This window comes from Mycetomoellerius zeteki, unplaced genomic scaffold (genome assembly GCF_001594055.1).
Source record: "Mycetomoellerius zeteki isolate Tzet28-1 unplaced genomic scaffold, Tzet1.0 scaffold221, whole genome shotgun sequence".
NCBI lineage: Eukaryota > Metazoa > Arthropoda > Insecta > Hymenoptera > Formicidae > Mycetomoellerius > Mycetomoellerius zeteki.
The window spans coordinates 532,440-557,686 of record NW_017257184.1 but is presented as its reverse complement, the minus strand read 5'-3'; the positions used below and the strand labels follow the sequence as shown (position 1 = coordinate 557,686).

The following is a 25,247-nucleotide window of genomic DNA, read 5'->3' as shown; positions in this document are numbered from 1 at the left end:
ATTTCGAGTAGATGATGCGTATACGCCTGCAAATATGCAATTCAATTATCGTCGATTTTTCGAAACAATCGAACGGCCGAAAAAGCTTTCCGGCGTTAACAAATATACTAACATCTCCACGAGTAAAACGCTATTTTCACGATCCGTAAAATAGGTTCGACTTTCCGTCCGGTCTTTAAATCGAGATTAACGGAAAAAATCCTGCGTTCGATCGACTGCGCTCATAAACGAATGAAATCCAGTACTCATACGAATTCGCTCGTTCCGTGGGCCGTGAACACACACGGCAGAATTCAGAATGGCTAAGTAAACGTTGGGTCGCATCTGGCGCAAAGGACATAATGCCCGGCAATAAGGGGAGGTTCCGAATTACGTACCAACAGAACTCGCGCGTGCTTTCTACCGCTCCACATAAACCAAATGTAAGCGCTTTAACATAGGGACTCGTTAACCCTCTCGACCCTCGTAATACCGCGAATACATTCGTAATACTTAAACATTCCCAACTCCAACAAGCAGTAATGAATAAAAAAAAGATATTTTCGTACTATATACGATATTATGGAGCTAGTGAGTGATAAATGCGCGTCGTATATCATCGGATCAATAAAATAAAATGTAACGAATATAAACTGCAGCTTAGAGACGAGCGGTGACAAATAAAAATTATTTTTATACTGCGAGAGAATTTAAAATCCATTTTTATAGACATAAGCGTATGAAATACTTTTTTTTACAAATTTTTACCCGTCACAAAATATCTGTCAAAAATGAAAGAGATATTTAAAGAAGTACAAATATTAGATATTCGTGCGTGAGTGATAAATGAATTCTCTCAAAGCCATCATTTAACAGTTTCCCCAGTTAAATTGATTCTCGATTGTTTGCATAGCGATATCAAATTAAGCTCGAATTTTATTTATTGAGCGGGATCAGCGGATATCAATGTCATTAACCTTCTTGAGATTAACGTAAAGCTGCACATTATCATACTTTAAACTTATATTATTACTTCGCCCCACGATATATTATATGTGTTGGGAATACATTCCGACAAACCTACCGAGATCAGTAAGTTAGAGTCGGGCAAAGACAGGATGCCGGAAGGAAATATCAGACGACGCGACAGATTTGTTGACGTCATTATTAATGTCCTTGACGGAGTGTCGGGTTTGCAAATGCTTTTGAATGCTGGAAATGCCATGTACGTTTCCACGCATGTTGCTTCGAAATCAACAAATTTGAGAATAACAATAGTACAGCAGGCAGTAGACGCAGATTAATTGATTCGAACAATTAATTAATTAATTATTGCGAGTTCTTAAGCATGTCTCCTATCCACCTATATCATTTCTTTGCTCTCAGTACTCCAAACTGTTCTACGTAATGAAATTAATTCTATATTTCTGATGTCTAGATTGTACTTCTTGATGATAAAAAGATTACATTCACGCATACAATTCAGTCGAATATAATCATTATAATTTCTTTTAAAAGTAACAATTATATTATACTACTAATTTAATACTGTCCATCTTTCTTGCATTACGTATTACTCACGGTTAAATTATATATATAGATAGATTTTTATAAAACTCACCAAACGTTCTACTACACTAAAAAAGAAGTGTTTAATTTTAAGGTATTAAAATGTTTTATACTTGATAATTTTTTAAATACTTAAAGATGTTTTAGTTTTAAACTTTTTAAATAGACAAAACATTAAGTGTTTAAAAAATAGAGACAAGAATAAAACACATTTCTTTTTACAGTGTACTAGAATCATACTGGTGAAAGGATTTTATGTATAGAGATCAGGAGGACTAATATATCCAGGTAGCAAGACATCTTTAATGTCATTTTGATGTCAAAATGACGACAAATAATGTCAAGTCACTATCATTAGTGGCTTAAGGCTGTAAACACCTTTTCGGACAATGTTTTGTTCTTTTTAACGATTCATTTACCAATTCTTTAATTTTATGAACTTCACAGTGCATTCTTTCAGCCATTCGAATGATGGGCTCTCGGTCTCTTTGGTTAGTTATTTTCAAATTTCGAAAAGCAGAGTGATCTGCAAGTTCCACTTATACCAGTTTTGTTATATAAAATTCTTTCACCAGTACGATTCTATGACCCAGTAGAACGTTTGGTGAACGTTTTTCATGAAAATCTATTTACTTTAACAATCTTTTATACTTTTGGACAGTCTTTGCATACTCCCTTTGATCTTTTTCTAAAAGCGAATTCGGTTGGATGACTAGTACATATTAAAGCCGTTGTACACTAATTCGACTGACTGAGTAAAAGTAAAATGCAAATATTTCGAATTATAAGATACAGATTTAACAACACTATAAAATATATTGAGAATTTCATGGTGTAATTCGTTTTTATATTTATATTAAATACATATATTTACATCAATTTGTTTATGACGGCTTTAATGTACGCATCCAATCGAATTCGCTATAGATAATTGCGCGCATTAATTTTTTTCTGATTTTAAAAAGAAATTGCAGGGTCAAATCTGATAATCTTTTTTTTAAAGAGAGTACTACAAGAAAATATCTGATAATTTCAATAGTGATAATCGATCTCCAGCAGGATAGTGGAATTTCCAGCAGGGAAAGATCATCGATCTCCAGCGGAACAAAGGTAGCAAAGGTGGATGCTATAGCGAACTTTTCAGCACCATTGCCGTTTCGATTGATCGCGATCGCAAACACTATCCCTTCATTATTGTAACCAGGAACTTTCCATCTTCACGTAGAGTTCGTTTTTCGTCCATGTTCTCGCGTTCTGATCACGAAGGCATCGCTTTGAGTTTTGTGGGATATCGGCAAACCGATTCGATTCTCTCTCCCTTTTCCTCCTCTTTCTCACTCGATCTCTTTCTGTTCCTTCGCATTTGACCATTTCTCTCTCCCATCGATTCCAACAAATTTCCTGCTACGATCGTTCGTTTCGATATCGGGCGGTGCCGTCTTCATGTTGTCGCGCGTTACTGCACGTTATGTGGGACGTCACGTAAAAATAACTTTCGATTTGCCGCAATCGAGAGAGAAAAAGGTTCAGGCGAGCAGCGCTGAACAAACTTGTACGTGACAGTCTCCGCGACGTGTTTCGTTCGGGGAGCCAGCGAAGCCGATGGCGCGCATCGGAGGCCAACTGATAAGACTTACCGAGCGATTCATCACGACCCCGCGATTATCTGGCTGTCAGTTCCGGACCAGCGATGGATCAAACGTCGTGTTTCGCGTTGTCGGTGTCGCGGCTTGTGTTTTTGTAGTTGCAGCTTGTCCACCCTGCTCGCGAGATACGGGACAAATCGGACACACGGCATGTTCGGTCGCGTAATCTGGCTTGAAATTATTCCCCTGAGATAAAGTTCTGTCAATCTTATTTATGGAAATGTCACTGATCAAATGAGAAGTTATTTTAGCGCGCTGCCTGTGTCTCGTGCGTCACTACGTGAAGTGAAAAATAGCTATTATTCTCATATCCAAGATCTTATACATGTTATCTTTAAGAATGTATATTTTTGTATTAAATACATGCGATATATTATAAATCTGATAAATAAAGGAAAGAAAATAACTTGCTCTTTTACTGATAATTAAATTGAAATATTGTCTTAACAAGTTAGAAAAATATTCTGCAAAGAAAAATCTAGATAAAAGATAAATAATAAAGAATATGGAAGTTAACTGTTCACTTTAGATAGAAAGAATGATTTTGCTGAAGTATCTAAAAATTTAGCTAGATATAAACTTGAAAATAAATTTTGTTGGACTATCAAAATAATTATATAGGACTCTCAAGCTGATTACTAGAATATCAAAATTTTTTGCAGCATTGTCCATCATACTTGAATTTTCTACACAAATATTTTGATGGACTAATAAAATTATTTTCTCTTATCCAGCCAAATTTTTAAGTACTTCAGCAAAATCATTTTTTTTCATTGTATAAAAACAAAGTAGTCAAGAGAAAAGGAAGTTCGTTATATGTATGCTTTAGAATTAATGTAGTAAGCCCATTAGGGATTGAATTACAACTCCAGTCATAAGTTCTTAGAAGTCTTATGGGAACAAGTTACGAGTTTTACGATTTGCTTAAAATTGACTCATTTATCTTCAATTGTGCACAAAAGCCACGTTGACGTTTCGCGTTCGTTCGCCTTAGTGTACACGTATGGCACGAATATGCGCGTGAACGCACCGTTGCATCGATTTAAACGCGCCAGTAATATTGCAACCGAGACAATATTATTATTCCTCCCGATTCCTGTTTCCCCGTTAACAAGCGTCTCTTTGGGCCGTGTCTTAGACTTCGCAGCGTCTTGCCTTAGTGACCGGACTTTGTGTGTGCGTACCGCGCCGCGTCGCGCCAATATGCTGTCTGTGCATCTAGTTTTCGTAGCGCGAATTCATTTGCAAATACGGCGAGTGCGCTTTCATTTGCCTTTCGGATTTTGCGCGTCGATACATCGACGCTTCGATGCGCGATGGAATATTAATTTGTTCCGCTCGAGCGCGGATGACACGTTTATGCCTCGCAGCCACTCGAATTCTTTTCTATTTTGCCCGTGTTTTTCATTGAACTGTTGAATCCCGCGTCAGCTGGTCAGTAAATAAATTCGCAATTCCGTTACTACGTTGAAAAACTATGAAAAAAAGATATTAATTGGTTAGGTAACCATTTATCATCGCAGTTATAAATAAACCGAGCGTGTGCGTGATTCAATTTTGACACTTGCATATATGTAAACATACTATACGTATTTAAATTTAGAATATCAAATTCATGTGACACAGGAATTTGATTGAATAATGGAAGCCGAGATAAATTCTTCCGAGCGTAATTATTATACCAATATTTATCGATATATAGCGTCGCCGATTATATAACTTCCCGTGCACTATATAGTTTTGGTTGAACACAAAATTCATATCTGTGCAAACTTTCGCTGTAAAGCGCGCTCGCAATCGCTATTTTTTCTTCCCTTTTATTTTCTAGCCGCGAACAATAGGTTATTCGGAATGAACTGCGCTAGCAATTGTTACACGAGTTTACACGACTCGAGCTGTGGGGGCGACGTGCGACAGGCAGCGGTGTATCGTCTACAAACACTCGTACAGTCCGTAAACCTTTATTTGTCGTCCGGATACTGGTGTGCGCTGGGGAAGCACTGCCGGATGTTGGACAAGTCCGAAAAGTCCGCGTATCCGACCGCCGGATGCTGTCGTCGTTGCTGGCAGCGTGCGTGTCGAGGTAACTAATTGCTCTCTCCCCCTTAGTATTGATTTTACGGCCAGTTTCGGTATCTTGCGGGAAAACAAAAAATATAATCCGTGCGAAATGTAACGATGGCGAAAAGAGGGTCGATCGGATGGCTTTTTATCCTCGTTAATCTACGTCGGGCGTGGCGAGACGACTACATCGATCACGAAGTCCACTTAACGTGCATTTTGATAAGTCATTGAGATGTTTATTTCTGGCAGGACACTTTCGCAAAGAGCATATTCCTGTTGAGTGTAAAGCGTTTCTGTAAAGTCATAAATTTAACGAATTTAACGTACCGAAATAACATACTAATTTTTTTTAATGAAGACTGTGAAGGTAGCAGCGAAGTATCGAATTTTTCAAAAATCATTTAATATTATATATAGTCTAGATGTTAGAAAAATGTTATTAAGACTCTAAACTGATATTTACGTGTAATTTACTTGAAATTTGTCAATCTTAAATTTTGTATTCCATTCTCACTCATGATTCACAAAATCTATTCACTTCTTTCAGCTTGAGAAAATATCACAATTAGAAAATTAATGTTATATTTTCAACAGAACGCGAAATCTGCAAATTCGTTCAAGAATTTGTAACAAGAAGAACTACAATTATGATGTGCCATATGCAAAGTATTATACATCCGATGTTTAAGAAAATTATTATTTGCGATTTTTCTGCGATTAATTTTCAATTTGAAAGAGAAACTATTGTCATGCACATTTGTTGAATTAATCTGAAAAATTTTCCCACAAATAACATTGACAATATTCGCCAATGAATCCAGTGCCAAAACGATCTTCCGCCGCATTATCGACTTTGGCATTTGTGGCTTGATTGCGGAGTTACTCTAAAGTGCTTAAAGAGAACACGCGGAAATGAGAGAGATCAGCCGGTAGATACAGATTGACGGACGAAGAACGAAGGCTGATAGAGAGAGGTACCGATAAATATGGTTGGCGAGCGAACTTCTATCCTATACGTGACGCCCTCGTAGTTCGCATCCTGCACGAATATCTCTTCGGTAATCAAGCTTCTGGCCGCAATTCGGACTAATTAATGGAGACTGATTGCACGGTCTTTTATTGGAATTGACCTCAATGCTGACTTTATATTGTCGCAAGACTTATTTTTCCCATTAATGGAATGCTTTGCGTTGATTAAATTAAAATAAATTCTCTTTAAAATGCTCCTTAATTATTTTTGAAATCGTCAGAAAAATCAGCGATAATTATTTTGAATATTCTTTTCGCTGATATTTACTCAGATTAACATTTTATGATTAAAATTTGAGCAAAATAAAGTATCTTGATTTTGAAACATATACAAAAGATTAACAATTTAAACTTATAAACTCTTATGCTAATTAAATTAAAACTTACTTATGTAAAATTTATTATTAAAACTTATTATATTAATATTTCTTGTTTCAGAAAAGCAATAAAACAAGTAAAATTCGATGAAGTTATCTATTTAGTCTGTGGACTATAATGATTTGGATCCTGATCAGATTTTGTGTTAAGCAAAATAAAGATATCTATTTTAAGAAACCCCGTCTTTATCTGTATCTATTCTCGATATCTGTGCTTGTATACATATCACAAAAAGAAAGTTGAAGGGCTGTAAGATCTAATATAAACAGTAAGTTGCTCTATAATTCTTACTGTAATTTTATGAGATCGTGTCGAAACCGCGATATTTTCTTTCGCGCAATCTATTCTACAGAGGTGAACGAATTCTTTTATCAAAAGTTGCAATATCCCTCTTAAAAATAGAAAATTTCTATAATTGCGACTTTTATATATTTTTTTATATTTTTCTTTCTCAATACAGAAGACCAAAGTAATGCTTTAATTAAAATTATATAGAGACTAAGAATTAGATGAAACTAATAATCATTATTAATTATTTTTGTCATGTTAGAAGTGTTGCAAGATAATTTTTAAGGCGACATGGAGTTTAATAATGATTTTGTGATGGAGAAATCAAATTGGATAGGCTAAATTTCGCGTAACTGACCGAAATTGTTTCACGAGTTACGCGGCGCTCTATACTGACAAATCGATGAAACTTTCCTCCTACCGACGTACATAATCAAACCATGGACTTTCTCTCCGGAAATATCCAGATACCCTTCAACAACGCAGTTGCATAGTTGTCTGTGCAAAGTTTACAGCGGATCTCGGAGTCGATGTTCAGGACTAGAATTAACACGCTATAAAGTTTCTACAGGGAATCCGATTACGACCGACTACGGTAAAGTCCCCGCAAATGGATTTACCGTGAAAGTTTTCAAAAATGTTAATCGATTGGTCGCACGGCCAATAATGTCGAGCAAGCTTTGCGTGAGCTGACCCATTTATACTTTTCGGAATGAGGACCGAACTATCCAATCAGTGACACGATCATTATTAATGGTCGAACGATTTTGCACTATAAATGTGTAATACGTGTATGGTATATTTATTCGTCTGGATATTACGAATAACACGGCAAATGTATAATAATGATTAAAATAAATAAAAGTGACATGTAATGTATTGGACATATTTGAAATGTTTGATTAACTACGTATAATTAACGTAGAATAAATAACGAAAATGAAAATCTACATAGAAATAATGTTAAAAATAATATGTTCCAGATACAAATTAAATACTTAATAATTTACTATTTAACTAAATGCGTTAAACATTCAACTATATAAATAGATATCTACGTATATGTAATACAAATGCATTTTTCCATCAATCATATAATCATCTCTTAAATTATAAATAAATATATTTTACAGCTCTTTATAAAAACATAATTCAAATTAAATTTCAATAGCGTTTCATAGAGAGCATATTTTATCATCCTTCCTTATATGAGATCATAATTTTATCAGAGCACATCTATGTAGGATTTGTCTGTCAGCCCTATATCGATATGCTTCAAAGTCTGAAATCCATATAGATATAAATGTTTCTTTACAAACATTTTTCCTTCTTTCGGGGAAAGAAGATTTCATCGATTGTAATGTTTCTATAAATAGTTCTAAGATTCGACAAAGTAACACTTTTATAGACATTTTCCTTCTTTTAATACTCAACAATGTCCCGTTCGGATGAGCAATATAAAACAAATAAGAATAACATTATGTTAAACTACACAGTTTTGTTATCAGATCAATGTGCTGGGATATGGTTACTGCGGAAGTTCGATGCGCTTTCTAACAGTCCACGGTTGCATAGTCGAACAGTCGAAGAGAAGTTTACGCTACGTTTGAGGCTAAATTGGATCACGAATTCTCGAAGTTTCCACCGGAAAATCCTGTGAGGATTTCCTACGAACCAACAGTGCAAACTGAACAAACTTACGAACAAAAACGAGGTTTAGATTCTGTACTATATCTTCAATTATTAAAAAATTAAGTCTCTCAAAAAAGCGAGGAGATATTAGAAATAACGTATTTAGTGGTGAATTAAGTTTCTATTTAGACTTATTTTTTTTATTTAATAATTTATAATTTCATTTTATTCGCGAGGCATGAAAATAGCTCTCAAATTGCGCGTATTTTGCCTTTCAATATAAATTATTTCCAACAGTACGCAAGAGTGAATCACTATAATATACATTATTCTTATATACATATGTTGATTCTTTTCACAGATGTACAATCTCGTTAACCAAGCGAAGAAGTTAATTTGCTACCGTAATAAAATTCTCACCTCCGTTACAAATCTCTCTCTTTTTAACGAGCGATTATTTTTATTTTCTGCACATATCATACATTATTATGACGCATAACTGCAACGCCATCAAAGCAGAACGGTACGCCGAGAATGCGAAAGCTCATAGTTAATGCACTATTCAGCCCACGTTAACCCACCCTGCAGAAGAATGTCCGAAATTGTTCGCATGTCAAAAGCCAAAACTTTGTAGTATTACGGCATGATTCTCTATTTTGCAAGTTTATGCAATGCATATATATAAATTTTTCAATTTCTTTTTTTAAAGAATTATGGAAGCACAAAAGATTGTAGGCGTATTACGAATTTTCAAGCTTTCGTGCTGAATGCGTTGTGCGTTTCAAAGTTATTCTTTTGTCAAAAAGGTCAGTCCGCTCCTCCCAGTTGGCCTTTTTCAACGTGTTGATTTACGATGCCATTTCACACACGAAAACTGTCTTTTGTGATATTATGAGAAAAAATATCTCTGTTATGAAAATCTGTGCGCCTTATATATTTATGCTCACAATGTTTCAAAATACTTAATCTTTTACATGTACAATTTTTTATTTTATACTGATAAAATCCGAAAGAAAAAATAATATAAAAATACATATATTTCATAATAAATGTATATACCTAATAAATATATTTTATGTAGAAACTAATGTTATTACAGGCAAGCACAAAACTATAACGTATAATAATGATACATGTAATTCTACTTAAAATCGATAAAATTCGTATATTATTGTTTTCAAAATAAATCAATCTATTTTATTAATGTTAAATCATAAACAATATTCTTATATTAAAATATATCTTATATAAAACAATTTTCACTTTTTTTTTTATTTTTAAGTAATCAAAAGTGATAATAGAAACCTTTTATGAATATATAAATATAGTTTTTATCATTATATTATAAAATGAGATATTTTCACATGTCTTATTAAGATATAAATTTTTCGATATAAAATTAAAAATATTTTATGTAATTCATTATTTTTTCTTTCAAAAATATTAAACAATTAAATATTATAACTATATAATATAATTATAATAGTATATCATGAGAGAAGTTTATTTTTTTAAATAGTCTTCATTTTCAAAGAGCACAATTAACGATAATGAGATTAATTATTGGATTATTTTAGCACTTACCTTATTGCCATACTCTTTGCCTTCAAATGATGCCATCTCTGGTTCATTTCATCCAATCGACGTTGCAGCATAACAGCGTCATCTTGACTTGCCAGTGAGCTCAATAATTTTCGTCCGGTGCCGTTCAAAGATGCGTAAACGTCTCGGTGCGTTTCAATTTCCGACTGCAGATCCTGCAACAAGCAGGAGGATGCCTCCTTAGATCCTTAAGAACGAGATTAAAGAACTCTACGAAAAAGGCACCATTAATTTAAAAAATATATTAGAGGATATAATATTTTTTATATTTTATGCGTAAGTAAAACATATTTTATGGTATACGTATTTTATTATTTTAATAATTCTCTCTCCCTAAAAATAAAAAGTAATTAAATAAATATAAATACTTGTAAAAATAATCAAAACCTTTTGTTAGCTGAAAGATTTTACATCATTTATTTATTCGTTACGTCGTTCCTTATTATTTCCGAAAAAGATTAAAAAATAACTTTTTATTTCTATTTTATAATAAGAAAGACTTAAAATGACAATTTTTTTATTGATACAAATTAATATGCTTATAATAATAATTAAGAATTTCATTAGCACGTCATTCCTTTCAAAAATTTTTCATAAAATATGCTAATTTGGTAATAATTTGAGTGGATTTCTGGAAAAGTATAAATTAAAAAAATACAGAACTTTTTCGATTTTAGGGAATCCGGGTCTTTTTATGGAAATAGGGAGTATTCGCGCGGCAGAGAGAGAATTCGTGGTGTTTCGTCATCGCGATGACGTGAATTGCAGTCTGCGCGTGGATAGAAATGATTTATATACGAGTCTCCATGTACAACGGTGGTATACGAGTACGTCGACGCCGACATGCAATGCATGCGCCAATGAAAATAAATCGGCGCCGATGCGAGTGAATTAAGAAATATTCGCTGGCGTCACGGCAAGAACAATAGGATTTGTTTTGTTCCTTTTAAAGCAGCTATGTATGGTTCGCAGTTACGTGCAAATCTGGTCTTACTTTATTCCACATTTCTCATCAATACAAAATTAGATGAAAAGTTTCATTAACCCAAATTTTAGGAGAATCACAGAATTCTGTTCACTATGTTAAAATGATACTTATAAAATATTAATTGATCTAAAATTAATTGCAAGATTGAAATAATAAGTATTTTTGTAATTGATAATTTGTAATTTCTAAAAGCAATTTCAATTAGCGCAATTAATTACTAATTGGGAGCAATCAATTGATGTTAATAATAAAGTTATTATTATAAAATTATTATATAATTAATGTTTAATTGATGATGTTAATAGTTTGTTTTAATATTGCATGCTGGCACATATGAATATTATTTTATTCAGATTCATATAAATATAATCACTTTCTATTACGAGTATATATTTTATACTTTAAATAATGTAAATTAAAAAAATATATATGATTTTATGAACAAAGAAGTTTTCAATTTTGTCATAAAGATTATGTATGTTATATTAATATAGTAAAAGAGAGAAAAGTAAAGATATTATCACAAAAATATGTTCCGCTGACGTTCGTTTAATTCACGCGCGCGGTATCAGAAAATATTGAAAAATAAAAAATAATACAAAAGAAAAACGTTCTCCAGAGAAATAACATGCAATAGCAACGACACTACAAAGTCCATGAAATATCTCTCGTTTCCGTTTGCCGAGGCGTTGTCTTAATCTAAAACAGTCTGTCTGTCAACGACGGTCGCACTCTCTTTTCAAATCTCCCAATCCCTCCCACCTTCTCTCCCCGTTCCCAACCCTCTTCAATTTTTGACACGCACGAATTGAAGGCTGCAATCTCGAGAACGACTCTGGCCCAGGACTCGATTCCCATCTGGGTCGATGATCGACGGGTCAGAGCGAGATATTTTTCAGCTGCAGTTTCCGCGCGAATTGACGCCGGTGACACCCGGTGTGCATCGCTGAGACACGCGTAATGAAAAAAAAGAAGGGGTAGACGTGGGGCACTAGCCTTCTCTCGGAAAAAAAAGAAGTAAATATATCGACGATGGTACCGCTTGCGCTGGAGAATCCGCTCCGGAAAATTGGGCACATCGATCAAACTGGCTCCTACCCAGCGACAGACGGATCGTACGTCCGTCGAGCGCTCGAATTGGTAACGTTTAATTGGCGCTCTTGGTGGCAGCTTGCGCGGAAGCTAATTTCGTTTAAAACTCGACGGGCGCGCGTGGAGTTGCTCCGCACTTCGGTCCTCGAAATCCACAAATTACGAATTACTAGCTCGAAACAAACGTCTACAGTGACGACCGACAATAAATATTACGCGAGGCTGGATAATATTTTTGTATTGTGTTCAATCGTATTGTGTAGCGTAGTCGCGCTATTCAACAATGTGGACGTAAGAAAAAATTAGTATATCGGCGAAAATATAAATTAGCTAACTCACATCAATCTAAATATTTCTATGTAGTATCATATATGCATGTCTAAAATTAGCTATTACGATAATAATTCATCTTATTTCTATACTTATAAATTTGTTGTTCAGAAAAAAGGGAAATCGTAATGCAAATTAAAGTTTATTACACATGTTCTTTCGTTATAATTATTATCCTAAATTTTGCTACTTTAATATTCGTCCAGTTAATCCTCTAGAGACGGCATCGTCTTGTCATTAAAAATTTTGTTTTACTCAAAAATATCTTATAAGTGAAAAATTCATCGATATATAGACGATTAAAAGTAGTTATACACTTCAGTGTTCAATGCTACGTACACTTCTATCTTCAGTTCTTAAATGTAACTAATTTGTATAGATCCTGAATTTATCTCGAATTTATCCCGAATTTAATTTTAAAGTGAACATTGCAAACTCGCTTGTAGAAAGTTAATATTAGACGTTGTAAAACAAGGATAAAAATTTTGACAACAAAAATAAAAATAACTGAAAAATTTCATAAACGGCGATGTAATTTTATTAAGCGAAAAATTCGATCGAATAATATCTTCTTAGCTGATAAAATTCGTTTCGTCGCACTTGTCAGTTAACAATTTCGCAAAGTTGTATCGATGTCGTTGCGATCTCTCAAGAACGTATCCACGATGTCGATTAGATTTTTCGCGCTAATGGAGCTCTTCCAGGGACGCCATGGCGGGCTAAGTATTAAAATGTTCAGGGATGCACCAGGGAGATGGCTCGGAAAAAAGTGCAAAGTACAAAACGTTTTTGCATTATCCAACGCTGCTCCGAAGTTCTTATCGCGGTTCACCGTGCAATTACGCAAATGCGCCTTACCGGCGACGTCAACGTGTATGGTAGCCAGTATACACAGCACATACAAGGTGTGCTAAAAGGCTTGGATTTTCAAGAGTATTCTGAGAAACTTGCCATTAAATTTCTTTTTCTTATTAAAAATTCGATTGCAGAATCGCCCAAATTTGCATCGTTAAATAAAAAGAATTTCATAAAAAATTTTAACAAAAACAGCAACCTATTTCTTCTGAATTTAACGAAGAATCTGCAATTGGAAAAAGAACATGTTTCCTTATGTACAAGATGGATGAAAATTATTTATTTTTTTAATTTTTAAAAATGCGCAGATAAGTAATTAAATCAGCAATGATATAAAATATCGTTTTACAATAAAAAAAGTCTCTTTAAATCAGATATTAGAGAACAAAAAAACTAATTTAAGTAATTAAAATTGTAATCGTGAAATGTTTCGTACATCTGCATTATCGAGACAAAAAGACAGCGTCACTTCCGTTGAACTGATTTCCAGCAATTCTAGCACTGATTCGCTCACGCGTTGCGCATTTTGCCACTTTGCGATTTACAATGCGATATATACGTCCGATAATGAAATCAACCAACGACGTCACTAACGACACGCAACCGACGCGACGATAGCACGGTTTCGCTTTTCGCTTTATCGACAATTTAATTAATTCACTCGTCCCCGTTCGACTTTTACACATCATTCATTTAATGTCGATCGGCAATTATTTTAATTTCACGATAGATTGATATTCGCTTTAAAAAAAACAGTGGATGTGACATCCACTTTTGAAGGAAGTAATACGAGGAATCCTAATTATTCCGTGATAGTATAATCTTTCTAACAAGCGGTATAATATATAGCTTATCTTTTAATTAGCAAATGAAATATTTCTGCTATTAACTCAGTTATGTGCTGAGAAAATTCAATAAAAAATATCTGTTTTATTTTAGTATTTCTTGAGATGTTAATTAAATTTCATTTAAATGGTTACAAAAGCGGAATTAATAATAAAATTCGTTTTATATATGTATATATATATATATATATAAAATCGCTGTTTTTCCGTTAAATACCACTCGAAAATGTCTAACTCGATCCTAATGAAGTACTTTATGTTTAATATTCCTACTCACGTAAATGCGGCGATTAAATCAATTTCGGAAGCTGTCATAGAATATCTGAATTTAATTGGAACCATGAAACTAAACTGTTAATCTTAATCCAATTCTCTTCATATTCACGGGGATGAATGTAATATGGCGCTATGTTCTATTAAAGATGGATGGTGCAGCGATTTATTGTTACAATTAATGCAACACAGAAAAATCGTGAAAAATATAGCAAAGTTTCATATCAATAATCCGATATTCATGAAAATATCTCCACATTAAATAATACAGAAATACGTATATCATTTTCAATAGTATGAAATTTTATTATTAATTTCGCTTACGTACTAAAACGTTGTGAAATTATAATCTTCAGCTTTTTACGTGAAAAGGTCAAATTCAAATGGAAGCCCGCAAACATTTCATGAAAAGTCACATTATTGTTTCCACGCGAGTGCTCGATATTATATTCATCAACCCATTACACCAAACTGGGGTATTACCCACTGATTAACATATTGCAATTAATGTATTGCAGCCGTTATTGGTGTGTCATATTATTACGCAACATCTGATACGTATATCTGGTACTACATATAAAATCATATTAATACTAATTTGTAATTATTCCAGCGATAAAATCGTGACTTGCATTAATAATGTTTGCAAGTAATTCTTATAAGTAATATTTGTATTACGATAGCTTTGTATGCTCATAAACGAGGATGATAATTGTAATGCGAGCAAAATCAATTTGTAAAACACAATGCAGTTTTTTTTGTTGTCGCGTGATGGAAATGTCCGTTTCGTAATTAGTGGAAAATGACCGATTCGAACTCGATTTAAATATCGATGCGAGAAGCAAGATAGGTTCATCAGTTTTCTCTACAGTGCAAAAATCAACAGAACGCAGATTAAGAGCACGGACGATTCCGAGAATAATATTACTTTGATATTTCTGATCTGTCAATGCAATTATATTGAGAATTATAAAATTATATATCTATCTCTTCCCTCTCTCTCTCAAAATAAATAAGTTTTTTTTAGCGTACTCCTCTATCCGTGCTCGATATAATAGATCCATAAAATATATTCTATAAAATAGATCCATAAAAATAGAGCCATAAAAATCTTCCATGGAAGATTCTTTTTCTCTCCATTAATAAATGGCGAATTTATATCAATTGCGTGCTGCGAATTTGAAAACAGTTCTCCAGGAATAGATTTAGATTGTTGATTGAAATATTTAATCAACGATCTAAATCTCTCTGACGTCTCGTCGATCGAGTAACGGCTAAATCTGAGAATTCGTCAGCGAACTCCGAACTAACTCGTGATTCTTATCTGCTCGAGCAGTTATCGGATCGTATCGACCCTGTGAATAGGGAAAGCTCCGGTCACAAGTAGGAGTGAGAGACGCCCCAATGAAGGGTACATACCACCCAGGAGTCGGCAGGACGAGCATAATTCAAGAGGTTTCGGCTGCCGCGCCGCTCAGAATTCCGTGTGACGTATTTAATGGGGAATCGGTGACGGTGGCGGCGGGGGCCTTAATCAATGTCTGCGTACTTATGCGGAAGGTGCCGGTGACGCGTGCGCACCGCCAACAGGGACTTCTAATGAGGAATTGCCAATTAGTCTCAAAACGTCGAGATTTCGCGAGCGACGCTTTACGAACGGTCATGTTCGTTTAACGAAGAAAAGAGCGACGATTTATTCGTATTAAGCGTACAAAAGTCCGGTAATGAGAACCGGTCTTTTATCCTTTACGAATGGAGAAGGTAAAAGAGAATCGTATAGAATCTCTTCTATTTGCTTCTGGTATTTATCTCTGTAATGACTGGTTTCGGACCTCAACGAGTTAATTCAAATTGCAACTACATTGAATACAAAAGCTAAAAAGAGAATTTAATAAAATTAAAATTTGAACTAATCGGTTTGATAGTCAAAGCATTTAAATTTATTTTTATACATTTAGAAGATATTATAGACTTAAATTCACAGTTTCTCTCTTTTTATCACGTAATTATTGCGCTATTAATCTAAAGCAATTTTCTATATCCGTTGTCTCTGCATAAAAAGAAGAGCTTCGCATGATTGACTGCAATTGTTCTGGTATCATTAATAAAAGGTCTATAAAGCATCTCTAGGGTAAAAAGATATTTATCTGCACATCTCTCATCTCTTTTGAAGCAATTTTACACAAAGAATAAATATGTTGCTGTAATCCTTATTCAATACAAAGTATGTATATAGGGGAAGATCACCGATACCGACATACCACTTTGTTTTTAGACAATATTTCTTAAACAAAAGGTAAAAATACAACTTCAAAAACGTAAATACAAACTAAAAAGTGTCTTCTATCAGATAGTATAAACAGTTTTTATAATACTGTTTGCAAGTTTGTAATAATTAAGTTTTTCTTAAGTTATGCAAAAATAAGCGTCTGACAAAATGGGCTCCAAAATTGACATAGTAGATTATATATATATATATAAAATGCCAACATTCCTATTCTATAAATAAAGATATAGCCTATTCTAAAGAAAAGTATATAAAGAAAATTAATTTATGAAACTATAAATATTTAAAATGACATAATATTGTCAATAATACAGTCACTATTAATTTAATTACGCAATTTGCAAAAGAACATCGTAAGAATTTTCTTCTCGAATTCATAGAATTTGTTTTTAACTGATTAGAAATAAGCCACAGATATATAAATTATGAGTTTGTGACTTCTTTAATTAACTAAACAGATCACGTTTTTATTAATATTAATAAGGTGCAAAAGTTAGTTTCTAAGAAATAAAGGGATGTCGCTTTATTAGGAGACCTATGTCAGTATCGGTGATCTTTCTCTATAAAATAATGTACTTTATAGTGTTTAGTATCTTTCTCTCCTGTATAAAATTATTTCAAATTAAATGCAATGTACGCACGAGGGAACTTTTTACTTTTCTGACCGATCATATTTCTACGTCCACGTTTATTATAGTTATAGCGATATTTGAATATTTATATTATTTGTGATATTTTAAACTTTATATCGCATAATATTGATTCACTGAAGAACATTTTCTATACTGTACAAATCTTTACCTGTTCGAAGAGGTGTAGTTCCGCCAGTAGTGTGTAGGATATGTAGATGTATCGTGCGTCGTCGAGCGTTTTTCGGGCACGTACCCCCCGAGGGTGATAACCCTGTAGGGTGGCACGCCCCCCGGGCCAGGTGCCCCCCCTGGGTAAACACCAACGGTAATCCACCGTAATTACGTACCCCAAAGTCTCCTCATCACCCCACTGTCACTCTCGGATAATTCGTCTCTGGAGAACGTTCGACAATTATCATCTACCTGTTCACTTTCGACGCTCCGAGCAACGAACATCTCAATGCACTTCGTGTTAATCCACCACTATCTTCGCTCATGTCGATTCGCATAATTCGTAAGAACATTTTTGCTCCAGACAGTATTATCAAGCTACTTCAAAAGTTTCACTAAAATTCTCTTCACAATGCGTAGCGTTAGTTGAATTCACTCATAATATCACGATAAATCATTAGAACTTTTGCGGGGTAATTTGTTCTATTCTTCATTTTCCGTAACGTTGCGATAACAATTTGTGATAATTTCATTACAAAATAATTTCTTTTTAAGTTCATTTAATACGTATAGAAGTACGGAAGAATATAAACACGGCGGATAAATGATTCTGAAAAAATTATATTGTCAAAATCAGAAAAGAATTTTATATTAGTGAAATTATTATTATTATTTTATATATATTTGAGCATTTTAGTTGCTAAATAATAGAGCTTTAAATATTTTCAAAAATGTAATAATTAGGTATACAACTAATAATTTACACATAAAATTAATGTTTTAATTAATTAAATGTCAACGTTTTAAGATAGCTATTCAAATAACTGACATTTAATCGCTCTAGCAGAACTCGAGCACTTGAATTATAATACGTGATCAATTCTCTCCCTCCATTCTACGTATTTGTGCGCGGGCATACGTGTATGTATTACTTTATCATCAACACTAGTTTCAAATTGGGTAAACTTTGACATTGCTGCGAGACATTTCCTTTGTGTTGCAGTGTGGGCGTAAATTGAATCCAACGAGGTTATATGGGGTAATGAATTTATGCAAAGCAGTTTAAATATCCGGCTAATACAATTCTATATAATTCATGGTCAGGATCGCATTAGAAGCTCTATGCGGTTCAAGCTAATTCATAACTTAATAACTCTACTATTAATTCATTACCATCCACAGAAAGCGGAGTATACTATATTTTGCCAAAAACAGGATACGCTTGTATAACATTGTAACTAGAGAATTGTGAATTCATAGATATGTAACAAAATCGAAATAAAAAGAAAGGGTTTTAAATAAATTTACCAAATTTATGTCCCCGTACAATTCATTTGTTAACAGTCTAACATCGTGCGTCGTTAAATAAAATTTTATTTCCACTTTGTTGTAAATCAGCGTTATATATAAGCAGTGTACCTAAATTCATACGGTGTCAACACAATTAATGGAACTTCTTTACTGCAAAAGGAATATGGACAGGAACAAACGCGGCCCTGCATTTACATAAATGTTACTTATTCTGTTTCTCACTACAACGGATACACACTACAGAAACGCCTAGACGGAAACTTTCGGCAAAGTTTTGGAAAGCTTCAATGAATTTTAAGAGAACATAACTTCGAGTGGCTTGCTCGAAAGTCTCTCGAAACTGCGCTGACAGTTTTAGCTAAATTTCTATTGTTCAATAAAAATAAAGATTGATAGATCTTCAGTGTTAAGTTTCAAAATAAATGCAATCGCGTAGAAATTTTCAATTTATAAAATGTAGCTGAAACATAATCCATTAAGTATTCGCAATATACAAGTGCAGTTGCGGTAACAGTTCACGCATTTTTGCGAAGTAAATAAAGGATATAAAATATAAAAATGCTCATTTTCTGGAAGGAAGTAAAAATGATTGGTATAATATTTATTCCGGATATAAGCCACTTCCAGACAAAATTATGAGATACTTTCTTAGACAGAAGTAGAGTAAACACATCAAAAAATAAAAAACCTGCAGTTCTTCACATGTGATATGTACGATGAAGCGGAATAATTTATATGCACTGTTATAAGAGTTATCTTGAAAAAAAAAATCATTTCATTCTCTAGAAAGGACTGTAGAAATGGAGATAACATACATCCAAATATTTTAATAGATCAGAAATTTTTATTTTTGTGTATCGTTAGTAAACATTAATATGTAATTTGAGAGACTTATTTTCGACCTATCTTAATGTAAAAGCAAATTTCAGTGCAGAGTTGTTATTGTCGATAATAATTATCAATAAAATAGATAATCTGAAATTAGCGTCATTAAAATAAATACAATTAAGTATTTATCTCATAAATACCTAAAAAAGTAGATAAGAGTTTTGCAAATTAAATTTTAATGAAAGACTTTATGCAATTCCGTTATAATAAAAAAATTAATTTGATGTCCACAAAATATTCGATAGTGTATATGATAATTCATGAATAAACAAGATTGATTCAAAGACAAGAAAATATAAGATTTTTAAAGAAAAAGTAGTGCTTGCGATTGTATGCGTGATAGTTGGAAGTAGTACAACCTCCATCTCGTTTCGAACCAACGAAATGTATCCGGTTCTCGGCGACAAGTTGCGGGTGAAATGTGTCGCACACTTTATCGGATTAGAAAGCACGCCATCGAGCGATCGGACTTGATCGAAATAAAATATACGGCACGAGAGAAGAAGACGAGGAATGAATAATGCATATGGCGGGGTGAACCAGCTTGTGGTAAGTAACGAGGAGGATTTGTAAAGCAGTTCCGCGTCCAGCGGCTTAACCATCGGCGCTTCCTCGATGAACCGTGAGTAATTTACTCGCTTCGTTTAGGTCGCGATGGTAAAACGGAATTCCTGATATCTGGGTTACGATCGTGAAATTAAAATAAATGCGAACGCAGTAGCAATACCCGTGACTTTCTTTTCTATTGATATTTTTAGTCCGTCTTTCAAGCCGAGAAAAAATTGTCTTCGGTTTTATTCCATTTCAAGGCGGATTCCTTTCAAGTATACGCCATTTAAAGATTCTTCAGCCGTTGTGTTTAGGATCAGATACAAGCAAGATAGCGATAACGATGCCACGAAGAAAATTCCGATGGCTGTGCGATTTTATGTAAATTAATGGAACCAGGTGAATTTAAATGCAAGAAATTTGAAAATACATTTCGAGATATCCTTGCAGTAAGAATGTAACAGAGAGACAGAAATAAGTAACATTTTAATTAATTAACCCGTACAACACTTACGGTAGAGGTTTGTCAATTCGAACTTTATTTATACAGACCATTTATGTTATGTTCTAATAATTATGAGAGATGAAAAACGAGAGAAATAGAAAGAGAAATATATTATAAAATACATCATCTGTTTGTATTATCTTTTTATTTGACAAAGTGATATTAAAATGTATTAGTATAATAATAGGAGATATTTTTTTTGAAACACAGAATCATGAATTTTTAGCTTATATTCCTACATACTTTTTCAAATTAAAAAGAAATTCTACTTCATTATAGAGAAATTTTATATAAATAAGTGATAAGTCTTTTCAAGTCTTTTAATTTAGAAAAATTTTTAAGTCATAAAAGGTACAATTTTCATCTCAAATTAATAACAATCTTCTGAATGAAATGCGTAATAACTGTGAAACTTTGGAATGAATTTGAAGGAAATGTCCAACTTTTCCTTATTAAAGCGAAAATTTTTTTCGTAGAGATAGAAAAAATCGGAAGATACATTGATATTAAAATAGTTTCTTATTTACCTAAGAAAGATTAAATTTTTGGAGGATTTAAAATGAGTATATAAAATTCTATAATATACTATTTTAAATACATATGTGCTAAAAGAATTTAATATTTCTACTTAAAAAATCGAGAAATTAAGTAAAGCGAAAAAAAAACTAGAGAAAATTTTTACTTTTTGTTATAAAATAAATATACCTTAATGATTATAATTGCATAAAGATTGGAGACTATGTTCTATGCCATTCTCTGGCATTACATTTATACTTATTTAATTCACCTATCGATTCAGGAGAAGCGCGATTTATGTCTTGGGAACCCTCATCAGCGGTAGCCCAGTCTCACTTATATCACGAATCGTCGACGGAGTGACCTCGGGAATCTCGGTTAGCTTACGAGGGCGATACGGGGAAAGGAAGGGGGAGGATAATACCAGTAGCGGTACATGTCGGCAGTAGTAGTAGCTACTGACTGTTGCTGGAGGCTGATGGAGAAACGAGTGTACGGATGTCGGGCGGTCGGTATCGAAACTGGGTGCACGGAGTAGGCGGAGGTAACAGGGGGATTTAAGCGGCTTGCGGACGATTAGAGAATGCCGCAGCAGCCATCGTTACGCTTTGGCTTCATCCCCGTCGCCGATCAAAACTCAGCTACCTCGCGGAACAGTTAAATGCAAAGTACTCCCTTTACTTCCGTCCACTTGGCTCTCTGCCACCGTACATTTCGCTTTTTTTGCGTTCTTCGGGACATCACTAAATGCTTTCAACGCAACAAGACATCGCACTAATGTGAACGTGTGATTATCGATCCGTCGAAGATGTGATGTGCAGTGTCTCGGGGGTTAATCGCTCTTTAAAAACCCGTCTATTTCTCAACGTATGTTAGTTGAGAGATGAGTGTACTTATTGTACCTTTATAGAATGTTAAATGATTTGAAGAATTAAAGCGTAAAAATTGGGTTTTTATCAACATAAAGTAAAGGAAAAGTCACTTATTTGCACAAAATATTCACTGGCAAATGCGATAACGATAATTATTTACAAAGAATCGTGCGCTGTATATTCATAAACTATTATAAACTTGTATAATCTCCGCATCACGTAGTCACGACCGTGTTACATTTTGCAATTGCAATCGCAATTCTGAAATATTGCACGGAGTTACGACTACCAACTGTTTGCTTCCATTTGCAATAACTATAGATAAATATCATCAAGTCTGTCGACCGATCGATTGTATCGGAGTTACGCTATGAACGACAAGCTGACCTTTGTGAACATTGAGTTTCCCTCTTTGCAAAGACTATATCTCGCGAAACACGTCGAATCGAAGCACGACCACATCGGATATGAAACTTCCTCTTTGAGATGACGAAGTCATATTCGTTGCTAGTAAACGCTCCGAAGTTTGCTGTCGACTATGCTTAAAAAAACAACTACAAAGACGAGTCAATCTTTCAGCAAGCAGCATATGATCGAATGAACACTGACATGTTTCTTTAATAAAACAACATTTGAAAATAAAAATTCAATTTTATAATCTTATATGTTTCAAGTTAATTTATGTAAAATTATTATGTATGATAGAACTTCTATCTTCCAACAATAAGTCGATAATTGAAAAATATGAATAATCTATTATATTTTTCCAAATAATTAACTAATTATATTAATTTTAAATAAAGAAATGATATTTATCACATAATGTGTATGTGTGCCACGAATGCAAGTTGCACACACGTAAATAAAAAGTGTAACAATAATTTGTAGTGCTTTTTATTCTTTATTCTGTTCTTAGTGCTTTTGTAATCTGATAGTTCACATATTTTTTTAACCTAGTTATTTTGGTACATATGCTTTCTTTCTGTGCTTTATATCATTTAAGGTCCGTTTTCAGAGTAAATATATTTAAAAGTAACTCAAACTGTTGTCTTCTAATTAAAATACAAGTTTTTTTTTAGCACTGAAAGACAAGTGTTTAGATATAAAAATTACTGTATTATTAAAATTAATTAATTGTTATTATTAAAGTGAATTAATCGCATACAAAGCAAACTATATTTTGAAACCTGACATAGAAAAAGTTAAGCAATAGTTTGCTATTTAATGAGAAATAATAACGGAAAATGCTTTGTATGTGCAAAGGATAATGACGAAAAATCTCTTTCGTTAGAAACGCTAATTTAAAGAATATTTTTGTGTAGCTTTCTATATGGAGTCGAAAAAACTCGTAAAGATAGTTTTATGATTCTGCGGCAAGAAAACCGATTCAATCGTAATCGAAGAAATCGCGTAAAAAAACCACAAAGTATCTACCACATCGAGAGTTTATTGGTACTTTCTACTCTTTTATATAGTAGTTTTATATAGTTTTGTAGACAGTGCAAATGTTCTGCTAAAAATGTTTTTTGTGTCACATAACTATATCGAGCTGAACATTTCATACAATACGCTTTTCAGTCTATAAATTCATATATTTCAGGAAATAAAAATATCTACACTTACTCGTACTCTGAAGATGACAGTAATTTGCATGATATAACTTGATAAACTGAATAAAAAATAAACTGATATATTCCGTAGCCCAAAGTATCATTTATGCCTGAAAAATTTAACGCAGTGGTGACGAATGATCGATTGCTTTCCGATATTCGACGTATTATTCCGACATTAAGCGCATGTATTATCGAATTATTCATACTGGTATTCACCATATACATTTCTCTGCAAGTGGCAAGTGAGAGCTATTAACAAACATTTACGCTTTACAGATCGCGTCACATGAAACGCATCATACAGCAGCAGGAGAATAATTTACTGGAAACTCGGAAATTTTTGAGTGGCTGTAAATGACGGGGGCGAAATGCTTTTCATATGCTTCGCCACTCGTAAGTGGCCGATTTTCTCTACTCCTTTTTTCTTATAGATTTTTCTAAAATCTTCTGAAGATCCATTGGATTTTTCGGCAGTCGGTATCATTGGTAGTGCCCTAGTTTTTTTCTTTCTTTCTCTCCCTCTCTCCTTCTCTCTCTCTCTCTCTCTCTCTCTCTCTCTCTCTCTCTCTCTCTCTCTCTCTCTCTTCTATCACAGTTTAGCAAAGTACTGCTTGGATTTCGATTTTTACGATCGACGAACTGATTTTACGATTTCGTCAATTTTCCGAACGTTTCATTTGACGACGAGCCCACAGTCGTAAAACTAGCTTTCGAGTCGTATACAAGGAATATCAAATTGATATGATTCGGTATCTAATACTTTTCAAGCTGATTCCAGTGAAATCTCAGTTAAAGACAATTTAAAATATTCTAAAAAAAATATAATATGATTTATTTTACATTAACTGTTCGATATGTTAGCTGATATCTTGTCTAACCTATCCTAGTTTATTTTATAAGATACGAGTTGGATATTGATTGGATGTTTTTTGTGTAATACAAAAAGAAAAGTATGAAAGATGATATATTCAGTACAGAATATGCAAACATAAAAATCCAATTGTCATAAAGGACATTAAAATATAACAATGTTCCCCCTTGATATTTCTTTTATAAACTTATTCATTTTCGAATTTTAACATCATTGATATTTAAATATATATTTCGCATATCATTTTTAAAAATTTAATTAATTTTAATTGAAAATAATTAATCAATTGACATGTTCTAACATGCTACTTTATTTTCAATTAAAAGAATTTCCATTCCATCAATTTTGTCAATGATTGTAATATTTAAAAAAAAATAAATTAAAGGATTTTTTATTGTAAAATTACTAATTTAAAAGTTCAAATTGTAGTCAAAGTATAGATTCTGTATCTATAGAACACGT

The 25,247-nt window shown here is 33.3% G+C and overlaps 1 protein-coding gene across 9 annotated transcripts in view; it reads right to left on the bottom strand.

Moving 5' to 3' along the window:
* The window catches only part of LOC108722985 (dystrophin, isoforms A/C/F/G/H), a 477,563-nt gene that overhangs the window by 98,347 nt on the left and 353,969 nt on the right, over window positions 1–25,247 (bottom strand). For 8 of the 9 annotated variants that reach the window (XM_018448392.1, XM_018448399.1, XM_018448394.1 and 5 more), the window contains one exon: window positions 10,170–10,342. In XM_018448392.1, coding sequence (XP_018303894.1) covers window positions 10,170–10,342 — 173 coding nt within the window. The remainder of the gene's footprint in view (window positions 1–10,169; window positions 10,343–25,247) is intronic. The other variant, XM_018448396.1, reaches the window with a different exon arrangement.